This window comes from Apium graveolens, chromosome 4 (genome assembly GCF_009905375.1).
Source record: "Apium graveolens cultivar Ventura chromosome 4, ASM990537v1, whole genome shotgun sequence".
In the NCBI taxonomy this organism is placed as follows: domain Eukaryota; kingdom Viridiplantae; phylum Streptophyta; class Magnoliopsida; order Apiales; family Apiaceae; genus Apium; species Apium graveolens.
Window position 1 is genome coordinate 309,124,985 of NC_133650.1, and position 23,621 is coordinate 309,148,605.

The following is a 23,621-nucleotide window of genomic DNA, read 5'->3' on the forward strand; positions in this document are numbered from 1 at the left end:
TCGAGCAAGTATTATATATTTTCTTATCCTAACATAATAGTCTATGATGCAATAAATCTGAGTCCAGTATTACCAACTAGAAATAGCAGTAGAAATCTCCACAAACCTTTAACAACTAAATATTAAAAAACGCAAATTGCATAATTTATAATAAATAACTATTAAATAAATATATTAAATTATATGACACAAAAGTTATAGTCCGCTACCAATTAAAATTTAATTCGGACTATGGTTCCATAATCGACATGACAATGAAATATAAAATTTTTGGTCTTTATAATGATATTTGATTGAATCTAAATCTAAACGTTCAACCCTGATTTATTTTATTCAAATAATACGAGACTCAAAACATGCTAGATATAATAACTTTCAAATTAGGGTTCTTATTTTTTTAATTTTTTTTAATCCTAGGTAACCCGCAGCCGCTATCTTTCGGGTGCGCACTGGGTAAACCCTACGGGCTCACGCAATAGCCTGCAAACCACGTGAACCAAGGTAAACCGCATTTAAGCGACAGTCTCTGACTTAGGAGGCATAATCATAAATTCTCCTCCCGTGGGATTCGAACCTATGACAAAAATGATAGTTATCTCTTCATTAACAACTGAGCCAACCCTTGCGGGATGGATTCTTATTTTATTTGAATTAACCTTTCACAATATTTTTGATCATTTATAAAACGAACATGAGACATGTATCATATACTTAAAACATGTATAATTAGAGCCACAAAATAGTTTCTAACAAATTTCAACGCTGGTGATTAATACATAAAATTTATATTAAATTATGATATAATATAAATAACATAATACATGTAGCGTGTAATATTATTTTATAAGTTATATATTTCTAAATTAAGAAAATTAGGATTAAAATTATTATTAAATTATAAAATAACTATTGTTTACGTTATATTCGTCATGTTTATTTTTTTATTAATATTTTCATAGTGTACACCAGATAAAATAACATGTCTTTTTTTTGTTAATTTTAATATATCTAATTGTCCGACTATATCACCCTTGTACACCGACTCGATGTGATCCAATAAATCCATCTGTGCAAAGAAGCATAAAAAAGTCACTGATCGGTAAAACAAAGCACTAGGTAGCATGAAAAATATTCAATTATAAATACCGTATAACAATGACCACCACCAATACGGGTGATATATCGTAGAGTGATGGATGAATACCAACGGTGATAATCATGTGACACACCATCACCTACATCTGCTACAAATACATGTTGAACTTTACTATCCCAATGTTCTAAATGAACATGATGTATCGTAGCCCAATTAATGTCTATCTTCCCCTTCAAATCAATTTTGTGAAGATCATTTAAGTACTGAATCATGCCAAACTGACGTAGACATCTCTCAGGAAGATGTGGCTCCACAATATAGAAACAGATCAAAAGACCCTGGTAATGCCGTATGGAACTACCTTCTCTACAAGAATCAGGTAGTGCCGCAAGAATCTCATCAGAATACGGCTTCCATGTAAAATGAGAATCTACAAGAACATCCAACGACAAACGGAAATGTGCCAATGCATGTGAACCACTATCAATGAACGATAGACTAACACACCACCCACGTAACAAATGAAAATGTATAAAGCACATTAAAATGATTCTCTGAAATTACTAGAAGTGTTCTAATTTAAGCAGTACAAAATTACCTTAAACCATATGGTCCAGGAAGATCACCCCAAATTTCAGGATTGCTTAAATTTGGGGCACGAGGAACAAGAGACTAGGTGTGCAATCTACTCCATGCCCACAACTACAATAATACAAGACATCCAACATTCTCATCTTTCTCTTTCCTACACGACTTGCATAAATCTCTATACAAGAAAGCAAGAACAGCAGAGCCCCAAGATAATTTTGCACATGAATCAAGATCCGCAATCAGTGGAATGTACATGCAATGCACCTGTCCACCAGAATGATCAGTAAACAAGACCCCACCAATCAGCTGTAATATGTAGGACTGTGTGTAACGCCTAAGCTGTAAATCGAAAGCATCATCTGGAAGAGAAGGAAATACCGAATTCAACCAACTAAACTTCAACCTACCACCGACAAGAGGTCCACCTGATTTCCCTACTCCCTGTCCCCCTAATTCATCTTCTTTGAAAGAAAATACTCCAAAAACATGTTCAACAAATTTCCCCCATCCGCCTTCAACTGCAGTAAAACTTGTAACAACTGCACCATCAATCCTTAAGCCGATAAGACAACTAACATCATGTAATGATATCATACACTCTCCGATAGGAAAATGAAAAGTATGTGTCTCTGGTCGCAATCTTTCTATCAAAGCAGTAATCAAACTCCAATCAATTTGGATGTCCGTCAACCTAGAAACGCCATCAAAACTTAAATCACGTAGAATCGGTATCATTCTTTTATATAAAGGAGGGATTTGACATTATTTGGATTGCGATGTCGTGACCACTGAATATCACCACCTCCAACCTCCCTCACAATGGATGACCTATGATCCTTTTGTAAATGCAAGACAAAATTATCTCTAGGCTCGGGATGCATAAAAGGCTTGTTAGGTTCCATAATCTATTAATTACACAACATATCATAAGAAAAATATGTAACAAAAATCTACAGGCAACATAATAAGTAAAAATTATACATGAAGAAATGTAGTTGTCTTAGCGTATACGTGTGAATTTTCTGCCCAGCAACGTTAATTAAAAAAGAGGATAAACAATGATGCTGCAACACTGCTAATGGATAGCGGAGGACATATCCAATGTTATGGTCATTAATACTTTCAATGCACAGGATCTTCCCCTAGACTATAATCTATCTAGCGATTCTATATGTAAAAATAATTGATAACTTTACTGTCAGGATATACTAGTTTCTAGTCAATTATCATAAAATTTATCATTTAATACCAGCATGTTTTGGAATTCATCCTAGTATTTTCTTAATAATCATGGAATTTGTCAGTGAATCACACTGACAAACTAGAAACATATTAAGGTTGTTCACTCTAACAATCACACTTATTCAAGTACTATATTACATAGAATAATTAAACTTATTCTCTTACGGTCATATCATCAAACACTTGTTGGTCACAATATATGCCCAGTTTAAATAACACTTAATTTAGTAATACAACTAACCACTACTTCTCTATAACATTTACAGTAAATCGGCCTCCAATTTTTGAATAAACATTTAACTTAACAAATGACTATACTCTAAACTAGATAGAGATGAGCAAACAAAACTCTAATTTATAAAGTTATCAAAGAATAAGAATAAACAAGGATCAAAATTCATCAACTTACATCGAAGAATTAGACAAAGTATGGCATAATGAACGCTAATTACAGCAGTAATCACACTAAACAAATTGCAACTTGAAGAGGATACTTCTGTACTTGGTCGTTATATTTGTAATCCTATGTTTTCAAGTAAGAAAGGAGATACGCCGCTGAATGAAGCGTGTGTAGTGGGTATTTAAGTCGGTACTTATGAGAATGGTTAAGTTGGGCAGCCCACCCCTTAAAAATGGGTATTTTGGGCAATTTTTCAAAGAAAGTAGAGCAGGGTTCAAAACCAATAAATAAATGAAAAATGGCTGATTTAGCATATTAAAAAAATACAAATTAAAGATTAGAAGAGCAGAAATAGATGTAAGAACGGGAATGTACAGATAAACCAACTTTGCAATTTTCATCATATTTGTCAATATGATCATTTGTTGAAAGGTGTCAAACGACCCGATCAAATTGATAACGGGCTTTGAGCCCATATATGTGACAACCCGGGTCAAATCCCGAGTCTTTTTCGAAAACTGGGTTAAATCCCGATTACGAGTCTGAAATAAGTCAAAACATACTGTCCCGAGTGCGGCCAACTAGGGTTACGACAAGCCCATCACAGGCCCCCAAAAGATCATGATTTGTTGGTGCACATAGTAGTGGTACTTTGTCTTAAAAACTGAATAGAAGTCTCAAATCTCCTCGATGTGGGACTGGAGTGTTACAAATTACCCCACTTAAACTCTTGACGTCATCGTCAGGCCCGAACATACATCTTATAGGACCAAGATCGTACCTCTCTAGCCATTGTGGGATAATACCGGTAGGCTTCGTGTCCCCACCTCCGGACCTCTTGCCATTGTGGGATAATACCACCATCCTTCGTGTTCCCACTTCCGGCAACTTGACGAATCAAGCTTTCGAGAGCCGGCTTTGATACCATATGCGACAACCCGGGTCAAATCCCGAGCTTTTTTGGAAAATCGGGTCAAGTCCCGATTCCGAGTCCGAAATAATCTGAAGCCTACTGTCCCATATGCAGCCAACTTGGGTTACGACTAGCCCACCACAGACCCCCAAAAGATCATGATTTGTTGGTGCAAGTAGTAGTAGTACCTTGTCTTATAAACTAAACAGAAGTCCCAAATCTCTTTGATGTGGGACTGGAGTGTTACAAACTCCCCCACTTAAACCCCTAACGTCCTCGTCAGGCCCAACAGACAGCTCATAGGACCAATATCGTACCTCTTTAGCCATTGTGGGATAATATCGGCTGGCTTCGTGTCCCCACCTCCGGACTTCTTGCCATTGTTGGATAATACCACCAGCCTTCGTGTCCCCACCTCCGACAACTTGACGAATCAAGCTTTCGAGTGTCGGCTCTGGTACTATATGTGACAACCCGGGTCAAATTCCAACCTTTTTCGAAAATCGGGTTAAATCCTGATTACGAGTCCAAAATAAGTCAAAGCATATTGTCCCGAGTGCAACCAACTTGGGTTTATAACACCCAAGCCCACAACTGAATGCGTACTGGACCCAACAACCCACCACAGGTCCGTCCGAAAAAGCTAGAGATTTGGTAAACATTAATTGTTGACTTGTATCTATAAAGACCCCACACACTCTTATTTTTATCGATGTGTGATATTACAAACACCCCCTCTTATAGGATCGACGTCCTCGTCAAATTCACAAACACACGTACGGAACCCGAACAGTGCCTCTGCACTTCCGGCCGAGCAGAACTCTGATACCATTTATAACACCCAAACCCAACTTTATTTGCTCTGAAAGCAAAAACTTGCTCATGTTTTCATGAACCTAATACAGTATCTCACATGATTTGTCTTTTCTCTCTCGCATGAGAGTCGACCGTCCTGTATTCACCTCGTCCTAACCCCAGTCGCCCTACCTCCTTTTTCACCATTTCTACCCATCTCTACCTCCATATTCATCTTCATCTTCTCCTTTTATTTACCTCTTCCTCAATAAAATCGAGATTTGTTTCACAAAACTCGAAAAATCCATTACAGTTCTTCACTTTATTTTTCAGATCTACTAAGGTAAGAGTTTGGATTTTATAATAAAATTCAGTTTTTGGATTCAAAATCTCTCGCCTAACAATATATTACAATTTGTTGTTAATTCCGAGATTTTTGAATTTTGGGTTTTTTTTCGTATTGTTCGGTTTAAGTTATTATTTGTGTGTTTGATTGTCTCGCTTTATGCGACGTGTCTCGCTTTGTGCGATGTGGTGGTTGTGTTGAAAATGAATTTGATGGTGTATTAGGAAATCTGGATATCTCGCATCAACAACATTTTCGGCAGGTCTATAGCTGGTGTCCTGCAGGTAAATAGCTGGGGTGCGCTTGGAACGGTGGTGAAAATTACATGTGCTTACCTCTCACCAAAAATATTTGTTCATAACATGAAGCCTCTAAACTCAGTTGTTGCAACTGAGTCATCTGAACATTGCACTATCAATCGAATTAATGTGAGGGTCAATTGTGAAGCTGCTATTTTCGGAGGAGATGCATCCTGGATTGCCCGGGAAACCATTACTTTCATTTTTAATTTTCAAATATTTGTATTCAGTTTGTTAAGCAATCCGGAAACAAAACGGCTAATTATTTTGCTCTATTTGTTTTTCAACCTGGTTGCATGATCAGTTGGGAGTTTGTCCCGATTGAATCTCTTTCAAGTTATTAATGAAATCTGATTTAAATTTGGCAAAAAAGAAATAACACCCAAACCCACAACTGAATGCATACCGGACTCAACAACCCATCACATAGCAGTCCGAAAAAACTAATAATTTGGTACACTAATTGTTGACTTGTATCTATAAAATTAAATGTCCTGAACAGTTTATTGGTATGGACGTGGGATGTTAGGATATATGACCACCAAATGGGGTGCCAAACAGGCACTGTGTCCGGTTGACGGGGACTTGCCCAAAATTGTCCGACTTGAGCCGGTCACTAGTTGAAAGCCTAGCCACTACATATACTGTCCTGATGCTCTAGAGTAAGCCCGGGAAGGAACCATGGTTGTTTCAATTCTTTAATTCTGTTCATTGCTTGCATTTCACTCCCTAGAATTTATCAATATGAATTTTCCAAGTTGTTTCCTCGTTGATATACTTTCTTATGGAATGAAATCTTTTATTGGTGTTGAAGACGATGTTAACCAACCGGTTGCTTACATTAAACATTAAACATTATGTTGTTATTATGTTACAAGAATACAAGATTTGTTGTTACTGTCTTGTCTTGTTTTCTATTAATTGTCTGTCTTGTTCTTACCTAATGTTCTTATCTATCCAAATATGTCATCAGTGTTGTTTTTGCTTTTCAACTTGTCATTTTATACTATTTATAACCTGAGTAAAAGCAGAGGAGGAGCTGTCCTCACTGGAAAAATCGAATAGGATATGCAATTTCGCACCATCACTCTGATCTGAATACTCACCCCATTCTCCGAAATTTCATAAACTGCTCTTAACAATGGTATTTTATAATTTGCGTCAATTTGATTTGAGTTGGACCTATACTTCTTATGATGTGAAATCTTTTATGGCCTGTTCGGGAATCTGAATTTCATTTGTAATTCTGGATTTGATCAAATAATCTGTATGGGAATTTGGATTTGAATTTCATTTGAAATCCAGGATATTCAAATCTTAGTAGAAACATGAGATTTGTAATAACAACTCAAATTATGTCATTTGAAATCCATAATTTGAAATGAAATATCTGTTTCCAAACGTCCTCTTAATGGTGTTGAAGACGATGTTAATTAACTAGCTGTTTACATTAAACATTATTATTATTTTATAAGTGTAGTTCTCCCTTTCATCAAGTTTAATATATGTTGTTACTGTCTTGGCTTGTTTTCAACTAATTGTCTTACTCTTACCTAATATTCTTATCTATCCATATGAGTGTTTGTGTGTTTGTCATCAGTCTTGTTTTGCCTTTCAACTTGTTATTTTAATATCAATTCATATTCAGCAAATCGTAGACCTACCTAAGTGTACTAGATTAATAAATTCATTGAAGGTTCCAAGCCAGTATTATTCTCAAGTGAGCCTAACCCTAATGAAGTTTTAAAGGTTCCATAGACTTGATTTGTGGTTGATGAAAAGACAACTATAAAATCCACTAAAACTAGGGAAACTCTACAACTTCAATAATTTGTTTCGATTTCAGCTAATAAACACTATCTTTTTCTTCCATGGCTACCACAAGTAATCTTCAGTTAACTACCCCTTGTTCTTTTACCTCTTATTCGCTTCCGCCTACCTGGGATGTCTTCTTGAGCTTTTGTGGTAAAGACACACGCGGGAACTTTACTTCGCATCTTTACTCTGCTTTAGTTGAAGCAGGAATTAGAACCTTCATGGATGACCCTGAACTCGAAAAGGGTGCAGAAATTTCACCAGGACTTAGTAATGCAATCTGTGGTTCAAACATATTTATCGTCGTTCTCTCAGAGAATTATGCTTCTTCAAGATGGTGCCTTGATGAGCTTGTAGAGATCCTTGCTTGCAAGAGAACAAATGGACTGCTGGTAATTCCTGTATTTTTATATGTTGATCCATCAGATGTACGGCACCAGAGAAACAGTTTTGAGAAAGGTCTTGAAAGTCAAAAGAGCAGTCATTCTGTTGACAAGTGGAAATCTGCTCTTGCTGAAATTGCTGACCTATCAGGACACCATCTCGAAAAGGATGCAAATGAGTATGTCCTCATTTCTTGTTGTTTTACTAAATTACTTTTGTTATGCTTATTGTAGTTTTTCACAAGATACAATATTGAATTACATCACCAATTGATTTTTACGCTACCTAAGCTTAAGATCCCGGTTTAAAACAAAAAATTCTCTCCTTATTGGAAAAAACACAAGAGCTTTTTAACAAAATCCTAATTTCTGTCGCACATGACATAGATAGATTTTAGTCCTCTTTAGTTTTCTTGGAGAGGTATATACTGGATCATATATCATGTGCATATGTAAATTGTAAAGTATTTTACAACGCACACAGACACAGCTGACACAAATTCAAATTCTTTGGGATTATAAATGACAGGAATGAATCGAACACAGTTAAGAAAATTGTACAGAAGGTGACACAACTAATATCTACAAAGCTATTGGATCTGGATGGTTATCTAGTTGGCACAGGTTCTTTTGTTGAAGAGATATATCTAAAATTATGCATGGAGTCAAATGATGTTCGTGCCATTGGGATTTGTGGGATGGGAGGAATCGGGAAAACCACAATTGCCAAAGGTCTCTACAATAAATATTTTAACAATTTTGATATCAGTTGCTTTATTGATGATGTAAAACAACTTTTAAAAGGAGGTAGTCCTCTACTTGCTTTACTTCAGCAACTCTTGAATAAGCTAACCGGAAGGAAAGAATATAAAGTATCTGACGTTAAAAATGGATTAAGACATTTGCAGCAAATTCTAGACACTAAGAAAGCTCTCATTGTTTTGGATGACTTGGACCAACCAAGTTATTCAGAATTGCTGGTAAGGCTTTGCAACTTGTTTTCTGCCGGAAGTAGAATTATCTTTACAACAAGAGATGCACACCTGGCAAATCAATTAAAGGAAGATATATCAGAAGTTGATATATACATGATGAGGAAATTGGGAGAAGCTGATTCGTTGGAGCTCTTTAGCTATTATGCCTTCCGAAAACCAACACCACCCGAAAGTTTTAAAGAGCTCACATTAAGCTTTATAACTTATGCTGGAGGTCTTCCATTAGCTCTCAAGGTATTGGGTTCATCTTTGCTCCGTAGGACTGATGTGGCATTCTGGAAAGAGAAACTTGTAAAGGTTCAAGAGATTGGGGAGATTGATATACAAAGAATACTTAAAATGAGCTACGATGAATTAGGTGATGAGACACCGAAGGCAATTTTCCTAGATATCGCATTCTTCTTTGTCGGAAGGGACAAAGATGAGGCTGTTCATGTATTCCGATCTTGTGGCTTCTTTCCAGATGTGGGTATACCAATTCTAGAAGAAAGATGTCTATTGATAGTTGACGAGCATAACAAGTTTCAGATGCATAATCTCATCCAACAGATGGGAAAAGAAGTTATACGTCAAGAATCAGACGCTGGGAACTGCAGATGCTTGAACTTGCGTCTGGGAAATGCATGTATGGCTTTGCAAAATCTAGAGGTAATAAAAAATGTACGTATGCACAATTAATTAAATATCTTGGGCTTTGGCACGAACCCTCAGTTTCTTGTTATTAAAGAGCTTATGTTACTAGGTTAATAACCTTACTACATTAATATAAGCTAGTGTAAAATTTGGGTAACAAAATATACGTTTTTCTTAAGAATATACTCCATGAATTGTGTAAAGCTCATTGTTGCTTAGACGTGCTGGTGTCTAATTAGATTTTTTTTTGTTAGCTTCTTATATTTTCAAATCAATGATCAAATCAGGGTAGCAAAAATATTGAAGGACTCATCATAGACCTGACCATGTCCACAAAAGGACATTTCGCTACTGAAATATTTGAAAGCCTGCCCAACTTGAGGTTACTTGAAATAGTTGGTGCATGTGACATCAAGGGAAATTTCGATAATTCATTCTATGAGTTAAGGTGCTTCCGCTGGCATCGTTGCCCCTGGACGCAATTGCCTTCTAGTTTTCGTCCACAAAAACTCGTCTCCCTTGACATGCCATATAGCGAATTGAAGACATTGTGGAAGGGCACCAAGGTACGAAATCTACAGGTTGACACACACGCATGAGCACCCATGCAAGCAAACATATACCTGATACAGTACATATATAAATTAATTTCTTTTTTTTTGTGTAATAACTATGTAGTTAATTGCTATGGGATATATATTTAAATCCGGCGCACTGAATATTATTATGCTGTGCATACATGAGTAACAATTGTTATATTGTGCTATATACTTAGATTTTTAGATTTATTGAATACAGTAATAATAAAGGTGGTTGTTTCGAAAAAATTGCAACTGTGCTAACTTGTATGTTATTTTTATCAGCCTTTTTTGAACTTGAAGACCATTAATCTCAGTTACTCAGAGAAGTTGAAAGTCACGCCCAACTTCACTAATTTAAGATTAGTTGAAAAGTTATTACTCCGTGGTTGTAGAAGCCTGCTGCAAGTCCACCGATCCATCGAACAATTGACTAATTTGAGTTATTTGGATCTGGGCGAATGCAGCCATTTGACGGAATTGCCAATTGCACAATTAACGAAATTGGGTCATTTGGATTTGCATTGGTGCGTGAATCTGAAACGACTACCCGAGCTTATCATACAATTAAATACTCTGGGCAGTTTGAATTTGAGTCATTGCCGCAATCTGACACAGTTGCCTGAGCAATTAGGTGATATGAAATGCTTAAAGATGCTTAATGCAAGTTATACCCTGATTGAGCACCTGCCAGATTCAATTGGTCACCTTAAGGAGTTGGTTGATTTGAAGTTGTGCAATTGCAAGAAGCTTCGAAAGTTACCAGAGCAAATTGGAAATTTGGAAAGCTTAAAATTGTTTGATGCAAGTTGTAGTGCAATTGAGCACCTACCAGATACATTTGCAGGCCTAATCAAATTGGACAAACTAGATTTGAATTGGTGCAAAAACCTTGTAAGTCTTCCAAATAGCTTATGGAAGTTGAAGGTTCTTCGAGTACTGAATGTGAGTGAGATCTCAAAGCTCGAGCAACTGCCTGAGCAGTTGGGGAAGATGCAATGCTTAGAAGAGCTATATACACTTGGTACAAATATTGAAGCATTACCAGATTCTATTGGATTACTGAGTAGTTTAAAGATATTGCATTTGCCCTCCCCCAAGAATCTTCCCAGCAGCATATGGAATCTTACATCACTCACAATATTATCTCTTCATCTAGGGGACAAGGATGAAATTAATTCTCCTGATATGGTAAAATATATGAAGTTGAAAACTCTGAACCTGACATGTAATGCAAGTTTATGGTGGCCTCTGATAATAAGTTTCTCTTCTCTGGAAAGCTTAACTCTTTTTGATAAGAGGCAGAGTTTCTCTCCAAATGAATCATATAGTCTTTATAAGCTCTCCAACCTCCGAAGTCTTACATTGTTTAATTGTACAAGTCATGAGTGCTGCTTTTCGAAACTTCCTCCGAATCTTACATATTTAAGCATAAAAGGCTATGCAACACTGAAGATGCTACCAGATCTATCAAGCTTGAAACAGTTGGGACGTTTGTATGTAAGGAGATGCATCAGCCTTCAAGCACTTCCCCCACTTCCTCCTCATCTCAAACACCTTGAGGTTGACGAATGCACAAGGCTGCAAGATCTACCAGATCTGTCAATGTTGAAGGAATTGACGCATTTGAATTTCGGAAGTTGCATCAATTTGAAATCAATTAGTTTGAAGCAGAGTTTCCTTCAGGTATGTTGGTTGTTTGTCTCTGTCTCTACATTCATCTCATCTAAGAACCAATAAATTTATTTATGTTACAGGTAGGACAAAATAAATTAAATTCATTTGAAGGTGATATACCAAACAAGGAGGTCGGGGAGTGGTTTAGCTACAAAAGCAGTGGGAATACATTATCTTTTACAATACCGCCAAATTTGGGAGATAACTTGTTTGGTGTCGGCCTCTGGATCGTCTGTAAACACAAACATACTACTGTTCGTTCCAGTCTATACGTGAGAGCGGTAATCACAAATAGGACAAAGGATATCAAAAACAATTATGACATTTATATACCATGGGAGAGAGTGGTGGGTGAAGTACAGTCGAGGTTACAATGCATAAAGAATCATAGAATGGAAAGTGGAGATAGAATTAAGATTTCATTTCAATGCTTTCCCCATCCTTTTCTTGAAGCATTCAAGAAATGCTTACCCCGTCCTGATAGTTTTACTGATAGTCAATCAACGTTGAAGGTGAAGAAATGTGGGGCTCATTTGATAAGAGCATCCCATTAATGTTAATAGTTTACCTGTAAACAACAATTTAGTTCTCCTAACTCTCTGTTAATCAAACGCCTTAACGGGAAGGTACTCATTTTTTCCTCTAAAATTGTTGGTGTTTCTAATCTAATTTTAATCTTCATTCCCTTCAAATCTCTCTCTCTCTCTCTCTCTCTCTCTCTCTCTCTCTCTCATTGTTGGTTCCAATGCAATTAGCCTTACAAGTCTTCCAAATAACCTATGGAAGCTGAAGGTTCTTCGATTACTGGATCTGAGTTGGAACTCAAAGCTCGAGCAATTGCGTAAGCAATTGGGGAAGATGCAATGCTTAGAAGAGCTTCATGCATCTGGTACAGCAATTGAAGAAATTTCAGATGCTATCGGACTACTGAGTAGGTTAAATCTTCTCAGCAGCATATGGAGTCTTACATTACTTGCATCATTATCTCTTCATCATTATTTCCCCCACTTACTCCTCATCTTGAAGAACTTCAGTTTCTGGGATCCCAAAAATGTTCGTGTGTGTGTTTTATATCTCTCATTTACTGAATGCATGGTTGTTTATAATTCTGTTAACTGTTTGATAATTTGTCTCATCCAAAATACTTACACTGTGGTAAGTAGTTATGAAATTAATGAATTGTACATTGTATCACTATTGAGGTATATAATCACATTACGGCTTTCAATTTCGTAATGTATTATTATCATTTTTTGAAAGGTAATGCACCACAATTGAAATTATTCGCAAAAACTAATATTTCATGCTAGTTCATAGTTTTTACTATAAGATTTCTAGTACTTGTATATCATTCTGGACCCCCTATTATTTTGTTCTTCGTCCGCCACTTTGTATAATGGTAAATATGCTAACTGCTAGTACGCTACCTTTGTTATTGATTGTAAAGAATTATTAGTATACCAGAGGACTACTGAAATCTTCAATGGCAACAATGGACCAGGTTTCCGACCATCACTCTGATCTCCATCCTCAGCTATCCTCTTAAACTGCTTAAAGCGAAGGCATTTAAACAAGCACGTAAGTTGTGTAAATTATATATGTAATTTTTTTCCAGGGAGTTTATTTTTGTTGTCATTTTGTCATTTCATTAGTAACTCGGCTTGCTTCATCGTAACTTTATGTGCTTATGATTCGCTTATTTTTGATGTGTTTGGTTGAATAACTTATATTTGAAATTCGTAACTCATTGATGGGAACTGGGAAGAGTTCGAGCTCGAATAACACCCAATATAATTAAAAAATATTAAAACCCGGGCTGAACCCTTCACCCAGATTTGGTAGTACATGGTTCTATTTTGTGTACACTGTACATGTATAGCAGCATTAAGAATATACACATAAACTAATGTAGAAGATTTATAGTTATTTCCAGTAAAAACAGAGGAATCGCGCATGCATTAGTGGAGAAATTAAACAAGATATGCACAATCCTCTCCCCCTTTCTCAGAAACTGCTAAAAGTAAAAGGTATTGTGTTAACAAATCAACCATACTGTTTTTTTTAACTTTTGCATTACTTTGCATTTTATGGCCTCTAAATTTAAAGCACATTGCACAACTTGGCTTTATTATAATGCATCTTTTACCGACATTTCTAAAGAGAAAGTGATTATAATTTCAGTAAAGCAGGTGAAATTTTCAAGGTAATTAGTACGGTTGAGTGGGTGGTTAGACTTTAATGAAGTTTCTAATCTATTTCCTACGGTACTAAACATCAGGTAGAATACTAGAATTAGTAGTAGATAATATGACAGACTAAAAATCCAACTTAAACTAGTAAAGCTCTACACTTACCATTGTTTGTTCTATTTCAGCTAAAAACACCATTTTTCTTCCTATGGCCAGCACATGTAATCTTCAGTTAACTCTATCTTCTTCCGCTCCACCTGGTAGCTGGGATGTGTTCTTAAGCTTTTACGGTAAGGACACTCGCAAAAACTTTACTTCACATCTTTACTCTGCTTTGGTTCGGGCTGGAGTTCTAACCTTCATGGATGACCCTGAACTCGACAAGGGTGAAGAAATTTCACGCGGACTACTTAATGCAATCCACGGTTCTAAGTTACTGATAGCCGTTCTCTCAGAGAATTATGCTTATTCAAGATGGTGCCTTGATGAGCTCGTAGAGATCCTTACTTGCAAGAGAACCAGCGGACATGTGGTAATTCCTGTATTTTACTATGTTGATCCAGCACATTTACGGCACCTGAAAAATAGTTTTAAGGATGCTCTGGATGTTCACAGCAAGCGTTACTCTGTTGATGTTATTGAAAAGTGGAAATCTGCACTTGCGGAAATCGCAGAGCTATCAGAATACCATCTCAAAACGGATGCAAATGAGTATGTTGCCTTTATTTGTTGTTTTATTTATTTAATTTTTTATGCTTATTGTAGTCCTCCACGAGTTTCAGTATTCGATTGCATATCACCAACTAATTTCTACTCAAGAAATCTTCACAGAAGTGGGTACAATTTTTAACCTAGAAATTTCTTTTCATGATTTTTGAATATAAAACACAAGTCCTAAATCCAGTAAAATTGTTTCTTTGCATATAATCTTTTTTGCAGTTGTGACATTGATAGCAGTTTTTAAGATTTTTCTTGAGTTGTTAATATGTTAAGTTAACTATTAGAATTACAATCATGTGCGATTAATATACTTGACAGGAATGAGTCGGACACCATTCAAGATATTGTGGAGAATGTCAGAAAACTTACATCTACAAAAGATTTACAGCTTGAGGAATATCTGGTTGCCATAGATTCTTCTGTTCAAGAGATATATGAAAAACTGAGCATCGAGTCAAATGATGTCCGTGCCATTGGGATATGCGGGATGGGAGGAATTGGTAAAACTACAACTGCCAAAGCTTTCTACAATAAATATTTTAACAATTTTGACATCAGTTGCTTCGTTGATGATTTGAAACCACATTCACAAGGAGGTCGTTGTCTACTTCCTTTACTTCAGCAACTTGTGGTTAAGCTTTTTGGAAGGACAGAGTATAAGGTACCTGATGTTAAAAGTGGAGTAAGACAATTGAAGCAATTTCTTTGCAATAAGAAAGCTCTCATTGTTGTGGATGATGTGGACCAATCAAGCTATTCAGAATTGCTAGTAAGGGTTTGCAACTTGTTTTCTGCGGGAAGTAGAATTATTTTTACAACAAGAGATGCAAACCTGGCAATTCAATTAAAAGAAGATGTATCAGAAGTGGATATATACATGATGAGGGAATTGGAACAAGCTGATTCATTGAAGCTCTTTAGCCATCATGCCTTCCGCAAGCCAACACCGCCTGAATGTTTTAAAGAGCTCACAGTTAGCTTCATAAAATATGCTGTAGGTCTTCCACTAGCTCTCAAGGTATTGGGGTCATCTTTGCTCGGTAGGACTGATGTTTCATTCTGGAAAGATAAACTTGTAAAGGTTCAAGAAATTGGGGAGAATGATGTACATAAAATCCTTCAGCTGAGCTATGATGAATTAGATGATAAGACACAAAAGGCAATTTTCCTAGATATTGCTTTCTTCTTCATCGGAAGGGATAAAGATGAGGCTGTTCATGTATTCCGATCTTGTAGTTTCTTTCCGGATGTTAATATACCAATTCTAGAAGAAAGATGTCTACTGACAGTTGATGGGAATAATAAGTTTCAGATGCATAACCTATCCAACGCATGGGAAAAGAAGTTGAATGCCAGCAAGGGAATTGCAGGTGCTTGTACTTGCATCAAGGAAACACATGCAGAGCTTTGCAAAATCTAGAGGTAATAATAAATCTATGTATGACTGTAGTTGCTTTCGATTTCACTACCTCATGTGACAAAATAACGAACCTAATCTTTTCCTCCAATGATTATATCAGGGAACAGAATTTATTGAAGGACTCATCATAAAGCAGACAATGTCCGCAAATAGACATTTCACTGCCGAAATTTTTAAAAGAATGCCCAGCTTGAGATTACTTGAAATAATTGGTGCATGTGACATTGAGGGAAGTTTCGATAATTCGTTATATGAGTTAAGGTGCTTCCGCTGGGATCATTTCCCCTGGACGCATTTGCCTTCTAGTTTTCGTCCACCAAAACTCGTCTCCCTTAACATGCCATATAGCGAATTTAAGACATTGTGGAAGGGCACCAAGGTACGAAAATCTACATTTTACACGCATGAAAACACATACATAATACAATATATAGATTGATTTCTTTTTGGTTGTGTAAAAAATATGTAGTAAATTGTTATGGGATAAATATTTAAAACAGGCACACTGAATATTATTATGCATGTAAATAATTGACAATTCTTCAATTGTGGTATATACTTAAATTTTTAGACTTATAGAATTGTGATTAATACTTATATTGTGTAGATAATTATTTATGTACTGAATATATTAAGCTGGTTGTTTTGAAAGAATTGTAACTGTCTTACTTGCATGTTTTTCAAATCAGCCTTTGGTGGACTTGAAGACCATTAATCTAAGTTACTCAGAGAAGTTGAAAATCATGCCCGACTTCACTAATATAAAACTTGTTGAGAAGTTGTTATTCCGTGGTTGTAAAAGCCTGAAACAAGTCCACCCATCAATTGGACGATTGACTAATTTGAGTCATTTGGATTTGGGCGAATGCAGCCATTTGAAGGATCTCAGTGAGCCAATCGCACAATTGACGAAGTTGTGTCATTTGGATTTGCGTAAGTGTGTGAATCTGAAACGACTACCTGAAGCCATCATTCGATTGACTAATCTGGGCAGTTTAAATTTGGGTCGTTGCCGCAGTCTGACACGATTGCCTGAGCAATTAGGTGATATGAAATGCTTAAGGATGCTTGATGCAAGTTATACCCCAATTGAGCACCTGCCAGACTCAATTGGTCACCTAAAGGAATTGGTTGATTTGAAGTTGTTGGCATGCAAGAAGCTTCGAAAGTTACCTGAGCAAATTGGAAATATGGAAAGCTTAAAATTGTTTGATGCAAGTTGTAGTGCGATTGAACACCTGCCAGACACGTTCTCAGGCCTGGTCAAATTGGACAAATTGCATTTGAGGTCGTGCGAAAACCTTACAAGTATTCCAAATAGCTTATGGAAGCTGAAGGTTCTTCGAGTACTGGATGTCAGTCGGAGCTCAAAGCTCGAGCAATTGCCTGAGCAGTTGGGGAAGATGCAATGCTTAGAAAAGCTTAATGCAATTGGTACAACAATTGAAGAATTACCAGATTCTATCGGACTACTGAGTAGGCTAAAGGTATTAAAATTTTATTCCAACAAAATGGTTAGAAATCTTCCCAGCAGCATATGGAATGTTACATCACTTGCAACATTAGAGCTTCATCTAGGGGACAAAGATAAAATTATTTTTCCTGATATGGTAAAAGATATGAATTTGAAAAGTCTAGCACTGAGATGTGATTCAAGGTTATGGCTGCCTCTGATTCTAAGTTTCTCTTCTTTGGAAAAGTTATGTCTTGATGATGAGAGCCACGGTTTCTCTCCACATGAATCGTATAGACTTTATAAGCTTTCCAACCTACAATATCTTGCATTGTATAATTGTACAAGTGATGAGTGCTTTTTTGCTGAACTTCCTCCGAATCTAACAACTCTAAGCATAGATAACTATGAAACACTGAAGATGCTACCAGATCTATCAAGCTTGAAACAGTTGGAACGTTTGTACGTAAGGAGATGCATCAGCCTTCAAGCACTTCCCCCACTTCCTCCTCTTATCCAACAACTTGAGGTTGACGATTGCACAAGCCTACAAGATCTACCGGATCTGTCAATGTTGAAGGAATTGAAGCAATTGACTGTTAACCGTTGTATCAATCTGAAATCTACTAGTTTGAAGCAGAGTTTTCTTCAGGTATATATTGGTGTTGGTATCTCTTCCATTATAGACACAAACTCTGAAACTCACACTTGTATAAATATGTTAACATTTCTTTATGTTACAGGTAGGACAACATAAATTAAATTCATTTAAGGCTGATATTCCAGACAGGGAGGTGGCGTAATGGTTCAGCTACAAAAGCAGTGGGAATACATTGTCTTTCACAGTCCCGCCAAATTCAGGAGAAAACTTCTTTGGTGTCTGGCTCTGGATCGTATATAAAATGCAAATATAAGGTTTCTTTCTTTCCATACATAAGAGCTGTAATTACTAATAGAACAAAGAATATCGAAAAGCATTATGATTTTTATTTCTCATGCGCGGTAGTGGTGGGTGAAGTACAGTCGAGAATAGAATGCATGGAAGATGATACAATGGAAAGCGGAGATAGAATCAAGATTTTATTTCATTACATGCCCAATCCTTATCATGATTTTACTGTTGGTCCTGTGGTGAAGGTAAAAAAGTGTGGGGCTGAGATGATACTGTGATCACACGGTTATGCATAGAGTGTAATAGAATGGAAAGTGGAGATAGAATCAAGATTTCATTTCAATGCTTACCCGACCCTTGTGAAGTGAAGGTGAAGAAGTGTGGGGCTCATTTGATATACTGAGAACACCTGGTTAGTCTAAATCAAGCTATACATTAGTCAAATCCAGGACAACTACTTGAACATACAAATCAGATATATGCACAAAGTAATGCTAATAAAGAATATCTTGGTCATCAATAAGTCCACTTAGTGATACACTCTTAAATATACTCGATCCATCAATGAAACCAATTAGAGAAACAAAGAACAAGGCGCAAGAAGAGCAGAGGGAAATCATCGTGCAACACCGGATTTAAGAAGAGGAAGCTTAGTGATGAGCAAGTAAAACATGCTGGAGCTTCATTTCCAAATTCAATAAATTGGATTCCCAAAGAAAGGATAGAATTGCTTCTCAACTTGGGCTTGATCCCCGCAAAGTAGCAGATTGGTTCCAAAACAGAAGAGCAAGAAGCTCCAGGAAGAATACTTGCGATTGAAGACTCAACATGAGTGCACTGTGTCCGAAAAATTCCTACTCAAAACTCAAGTAAGTAAGTTTATTTTTAGAGTTTTGGTTCTTCCTGTCTGTGTTATTCATGTACCCCTTTTCTGATTTGCTATTTATGATTATTCAAGTGGTGTTCCAAAAATTGATATTCGCCTGCTAATTACTGCAATTCCAGAACCATAAATCAAGTTTGAAGTTGCCCAAGACTTTTAACAGTAATTACAATCAGAAAAGATTAGTTTATAAGTTAGGCACCAGAAACTCAGAAACTCATTGTGATGCACGTTCAATTGATTTTTCAGGTTCTAAAACTTAAAGAACAACTCTCGGTGACCGAAAAGGAAAAACAGAATTTATTAGAGCAAAGCAATAGGGGTTCAACAGCCCAGGTTCATCAATTTAGTTACAGAGACACCTTTTCTTGGAGAGTGGAATTATCGATTATCCACTGTAAATCCGTATTGGCCTTCTAGCTAGAGTTCATAGCTGTAAGATAAGAGAGAGATTTCGGAACAACATCAATATTGTTTGATCAGTAGTATATTGGATGTGTCAGTCTTGTAATCTTCCGATAATATATAAATTAGTTTAACCTTGCTAGCCAGGATTAATTTTCCAGAACAACCTAATAGGTTCCATATGCTTAGTAAAGCTAAAGATAGGTTTCATATCATCTTTCTCATTGCATATTTAATTTTCTAATTTGGGCTAGAGATGAAAGTGCAATGAAGCAAACTGTTCTGGCGAAAAAATTTAGTGCTTTATTAATCCTACTGGATGATAATTCCTTAGCCTTTCACCATGGTGCCTTTGACTCTTCTAGAAACACAGCTTCAAGTCTCTCAGCTCTCCTCTTCATATACTCGATTTTGTGATCCGAATTATCAATCACCTTTTTAACACTAACAAGCTCTACCTTAAGAGATTTCACTTCCTCTTCTACTTTCACTTTTTCAAGTACAAGAGCTCTGAATTTCTCTTCTGTTTTCACTTTTTTAAGTATGAGAGCTCTGAATTCCTCTTCTGCTTTCTCTTTTTCGAGTATCTTGCGAGTTAATGCATCTTTTGCATCGGAAGAGAGAGTTACTAGCTTATTAATCCTGGCACGTAGAAATCCAACTTTCATGCCTAAAACCTCGAAGGCTTTTAATGTGTCATCCCATAGTATCAGTTTTTCAGAACTGGTAAGCTTGGAAGATCTAATAGCATCAGCAATGTTGATGGTTTCTAAAATGACTCCTACTACTAGTTCCAAATTGAGCTTATCATTGAGTTGTTCATGGAGGTATGACTTTTGACTGCAGCAAAGCTCATAGTACTTAACCTGAAGGTGCTGGGGAATCTTGCTGTCAGTAATAATATATCCATATACAATAATTTTGAAATTTTCGAAAGTTTTCACATCTTTGAAATTCTTAACTAATTGAGAAAACTTGCTGCCTGCAGAATCATTCAAGTCATAACTATCAATATCCACCCCGGGAAGCTTTTCTGCAGCATCAGCGTAATCACAGAGAGCAACCAAATCTTTCTCTTGTCCCAGTACAGTAATCTGCAGGTTCTTTTTTTGATCTTACAGAAAAAATAACAGTATACTTGTTAATATCATCAACCTATTGTGTTCATGAACTAGAGCAATATATATATAAAGTAAATGACCTTACCATCAACCATCTCTTTTGCACAAGCACCTAAGTTTACAAGGCTAATAGCTAGATCAGTTTCAGTTGAGGCAATAGCTTTCACAATATAGACCTGCAAAAGATATGGAAGGCAAAGTACAGTTATTTTTGTAGAATATAAGATCCTGGTAAGGGTCATTATCTAACATCTTGAGATTTTAGAGTAACTGGTTCTTTGACATGGTATCAGAGCTCATGCTGGCAGAGGTTGTGGCAGTAACAACGGATTATAGGGATTTAAATTGTTAACTAGTGCATTTCTATATTGTTCAACATTACCTTAAATTTGCACAATTGGATCAGCTGAAAAATCAAAACATCGTTCTCGTGTAAATTATGAGCAATGGAGAACCCTCTCCATCCACCACTTAGTCCGTTCTTGTTAGCTAGATACTTAGTGTCATGTTCAAGATCATCGTCGTCCACCAGAACAACAGTGTCATCATGCTTCGGCAAATGTCTGGTAGTAAAATTCTTAGGAAGACCCTGTTATTGAAGCAAGAACTCACAAATCACAAGCCATATTAATCTTTAATGATGTGCTCCAGAGATTTTGTAGGAGAAAATAGAAAAGAAGAGACGGGAGAAGATGAGAAGAGAAGATAAATAGCAGAAGAAAGTAATTCAGTTGTGTGCTTCCGAGTTTGTGTAAAAAGAAGAGAAAGTGACCATGAAAATGAAGATAATGCGAGAGGATCTTTTCAAATCTTCTCATTTTTTGGAAGAAAGTTTTGGGGGAAAATTATAGGAAATTTTCCCTCCCGATCATTTCTCTTCTCTCGCCAAAAAACTCGGGAGCACGTCTAGGAAGAAAAAATTAATTTTTTTTTCTCTTCTCTTCTCTTCTCTTCTCTCCATTTTCAAACTCTCTGGAACACGGCGTAAGTAACCAAGTGTTTACCAGCCAAAATCCACCAGTAACATGTGATGGGAGCATAATCTTAACAAAACTAGGGAACTTGGATGTTAAACTTGCTTGAATTTCTAGAGCTCGGTCCATCGAAGAGGATTCTTTTAGATCAATTTCATTACTAATCCTTGCTATTTTCATACTGCATAATCGAGACAATCATTTTAAGCCAACAACGATAAAAACATTAATGTCTTGCTCCCGAGTTTTTATTAGGGAAGGAAGTAAGTGATAGGGAGGTAAAATGTCTTGCTGGCCTAGTACTGCCTCCGCCCGTACTTACTTTCGTTCCTTTTAAAAAACCGGGAACACGATTAGGAATGAAAGTGCAACTATTTTACTTATCTTATACTTACTTTCCACCATTTTTAAAACTCGGGAGCAGGGGGTAAGAAAAAGTTCGAGTGCTGTTAACCGACCTTCGCGAAGGCTTGCCGGAATCGAAAGGAAAAACCTGCAAAAGATATTAAAGATTAAATTCCTAGCATCTAATTACACACGTACACGTCAGGAGTGAATGTTTACTCGTTTGTGGTTGCTAGTATGATGCATTTTCTTCAAAATCATCATCCTCTTCCTCTTGTCAATTGCCTGACTAATCTGCTTACAAAAAACAAGTAAACATAATCGTCAGCTCAACATCATAAGTATACATAAAGAGATGCTGTACACAATACACATGCATATATTTTATATATTTATATAGCATACCTTGACAGAGCGTTGAGTGGTCATTGAGGTATTTTCTTCTGAGTGTTGTGTTTGAAGAAGATGTAGAATAGAAAATGACAGTATACATGTAAGAGGTTAGAATACAAAATTTTTAAAAATAGATGGAGAGAAATTTTTGGGAATGTAACAAAATTACCGTAAGGACAATTTGAAAAGATTTGTGATTGGGATTGTGAGTTGTTATATATTACCATATATAGGACTTGCAATTAGAGCTGGCCAGTTGGGCATTCCGTGCGGGCCTGGCCGGGTTGAATGCGGGTTGAGCTCGGGAAGCATGAACACTGAACCGGCACGCAAGTTACACGAATCGGGCCGGGTCGGGCTCGAACTGACAGACACGAACTCGTAACCGACACTGGACTCGTGAACGATGCGGGCTGTGCGTGCTGAGTGCGGGCTGTGCGTGCTGAATTTGGAACCCTCTCAGAGTAACCAACTTGAAGGAAATCATCTTTTGGGTAAATATGAAGTCTCTAGAATTGTTCTTTTATTGAGCCATTATAACCCAAAATATTACCTCTGTACCTGATTATTTTCATGTATACGGGTCTTCCATCATGTGTAGGGATATTATGATTTAACCATTACACAAAACCAAAATGTAGCTATAAAAACCTTCAAAATTTATCAGTCCTCTTGATGTTGTTATCTACAAAATTAGTATTGTGGCATAACCAATTAATTCTGGTGTAAACATTTCATCAAGCAACTCATGGGCGTGAACTTTTCTTCTGTATGGACATATTACTCAAGCATTTAACGATTATATCATCTCAATAGGCTTGGTTTTCTTCTATATGGACAGAAACACAGTTCACAGACATGGCAGAAAGGAGGAAGACGTTGGCGCGTGAGGCACACCCGCGGGCGGGCTGTGCGGGCTGGGCGAATTGCCTGGTCCGTGCGGCTCGTGCGGGCTCGTGCGGGCTCGTGCGGTTCAGGGTTCTGAAATTAGTATTCATATTCGGTTCACCAAATTTAGCGAATTGGGCGGGTTTGAACCGGCCCGGTTCGGTCCGAATTTTTT

General features: G+C 36.8%; 2 protein-coding genes across 2 annotated transcripts; one reads left to right on the forward strand and one right to left on the reverse strand.

The window, feature by feature from the left end:
• Positions 1–6,191: 6,191 nt before the first annotated feature.
• LOC141720098 (putative disease resistance protein At4g19520) lies at positions 6,192–16,329 on the forward strand. Its single transcript, XM_074522453.1, has 10 exons — positions 6,192–8,059; positions 8,410–9,535; positions 9,796–10,074; positions 10,372–11,772; positions 11,844–12,305; positions 12,550–12,698; positions 13,265–13,341; positions 14,138–14,663; positions 14,991–16,094; positions 16,193–16,329. Exons 1-9 carry the CDS (start codon positions 7,554–7,556, stop codon positions 16,090–16,092), a joined length of 5,628 nt encoding a protein of 1,875 aa, XP_074378554.1. The 5' UTR covers positions 6,192–7,553; the 3' UTR covers positions 16,093–16,094; positions 16,193–16,329.
• A 3,495-nt stretch (positions 16,330–19,824) lies between these two features.
• LOC141720099 (B3 domain-containing protein Os01g0234100-like) lies at positions 19,825–22,365 on the reverse strand. Its single transcript, XM_074522455.1, has 4 exons — positions 21,851–22,365; positions 21,229–21,435; positions 20,927–21,022; positions 19,825–20,819 (listed from the first exon to the last, which is right to left on the reverse strand). The coding sequence occupies exons 1-4, from the start codon at positions 21,998–22,000 to the stop codon at positions 20,064–20,066; spliced, it is 1,209 nt and encodes a 402-aa protein (XP_074378556.1). The 5' UTR covers positions 22,001–22,365; the 3' UTR covers positions 19,825–20,063.
• Positions 22,366–23,621: the final 1,256 nt, after the last annotated feature.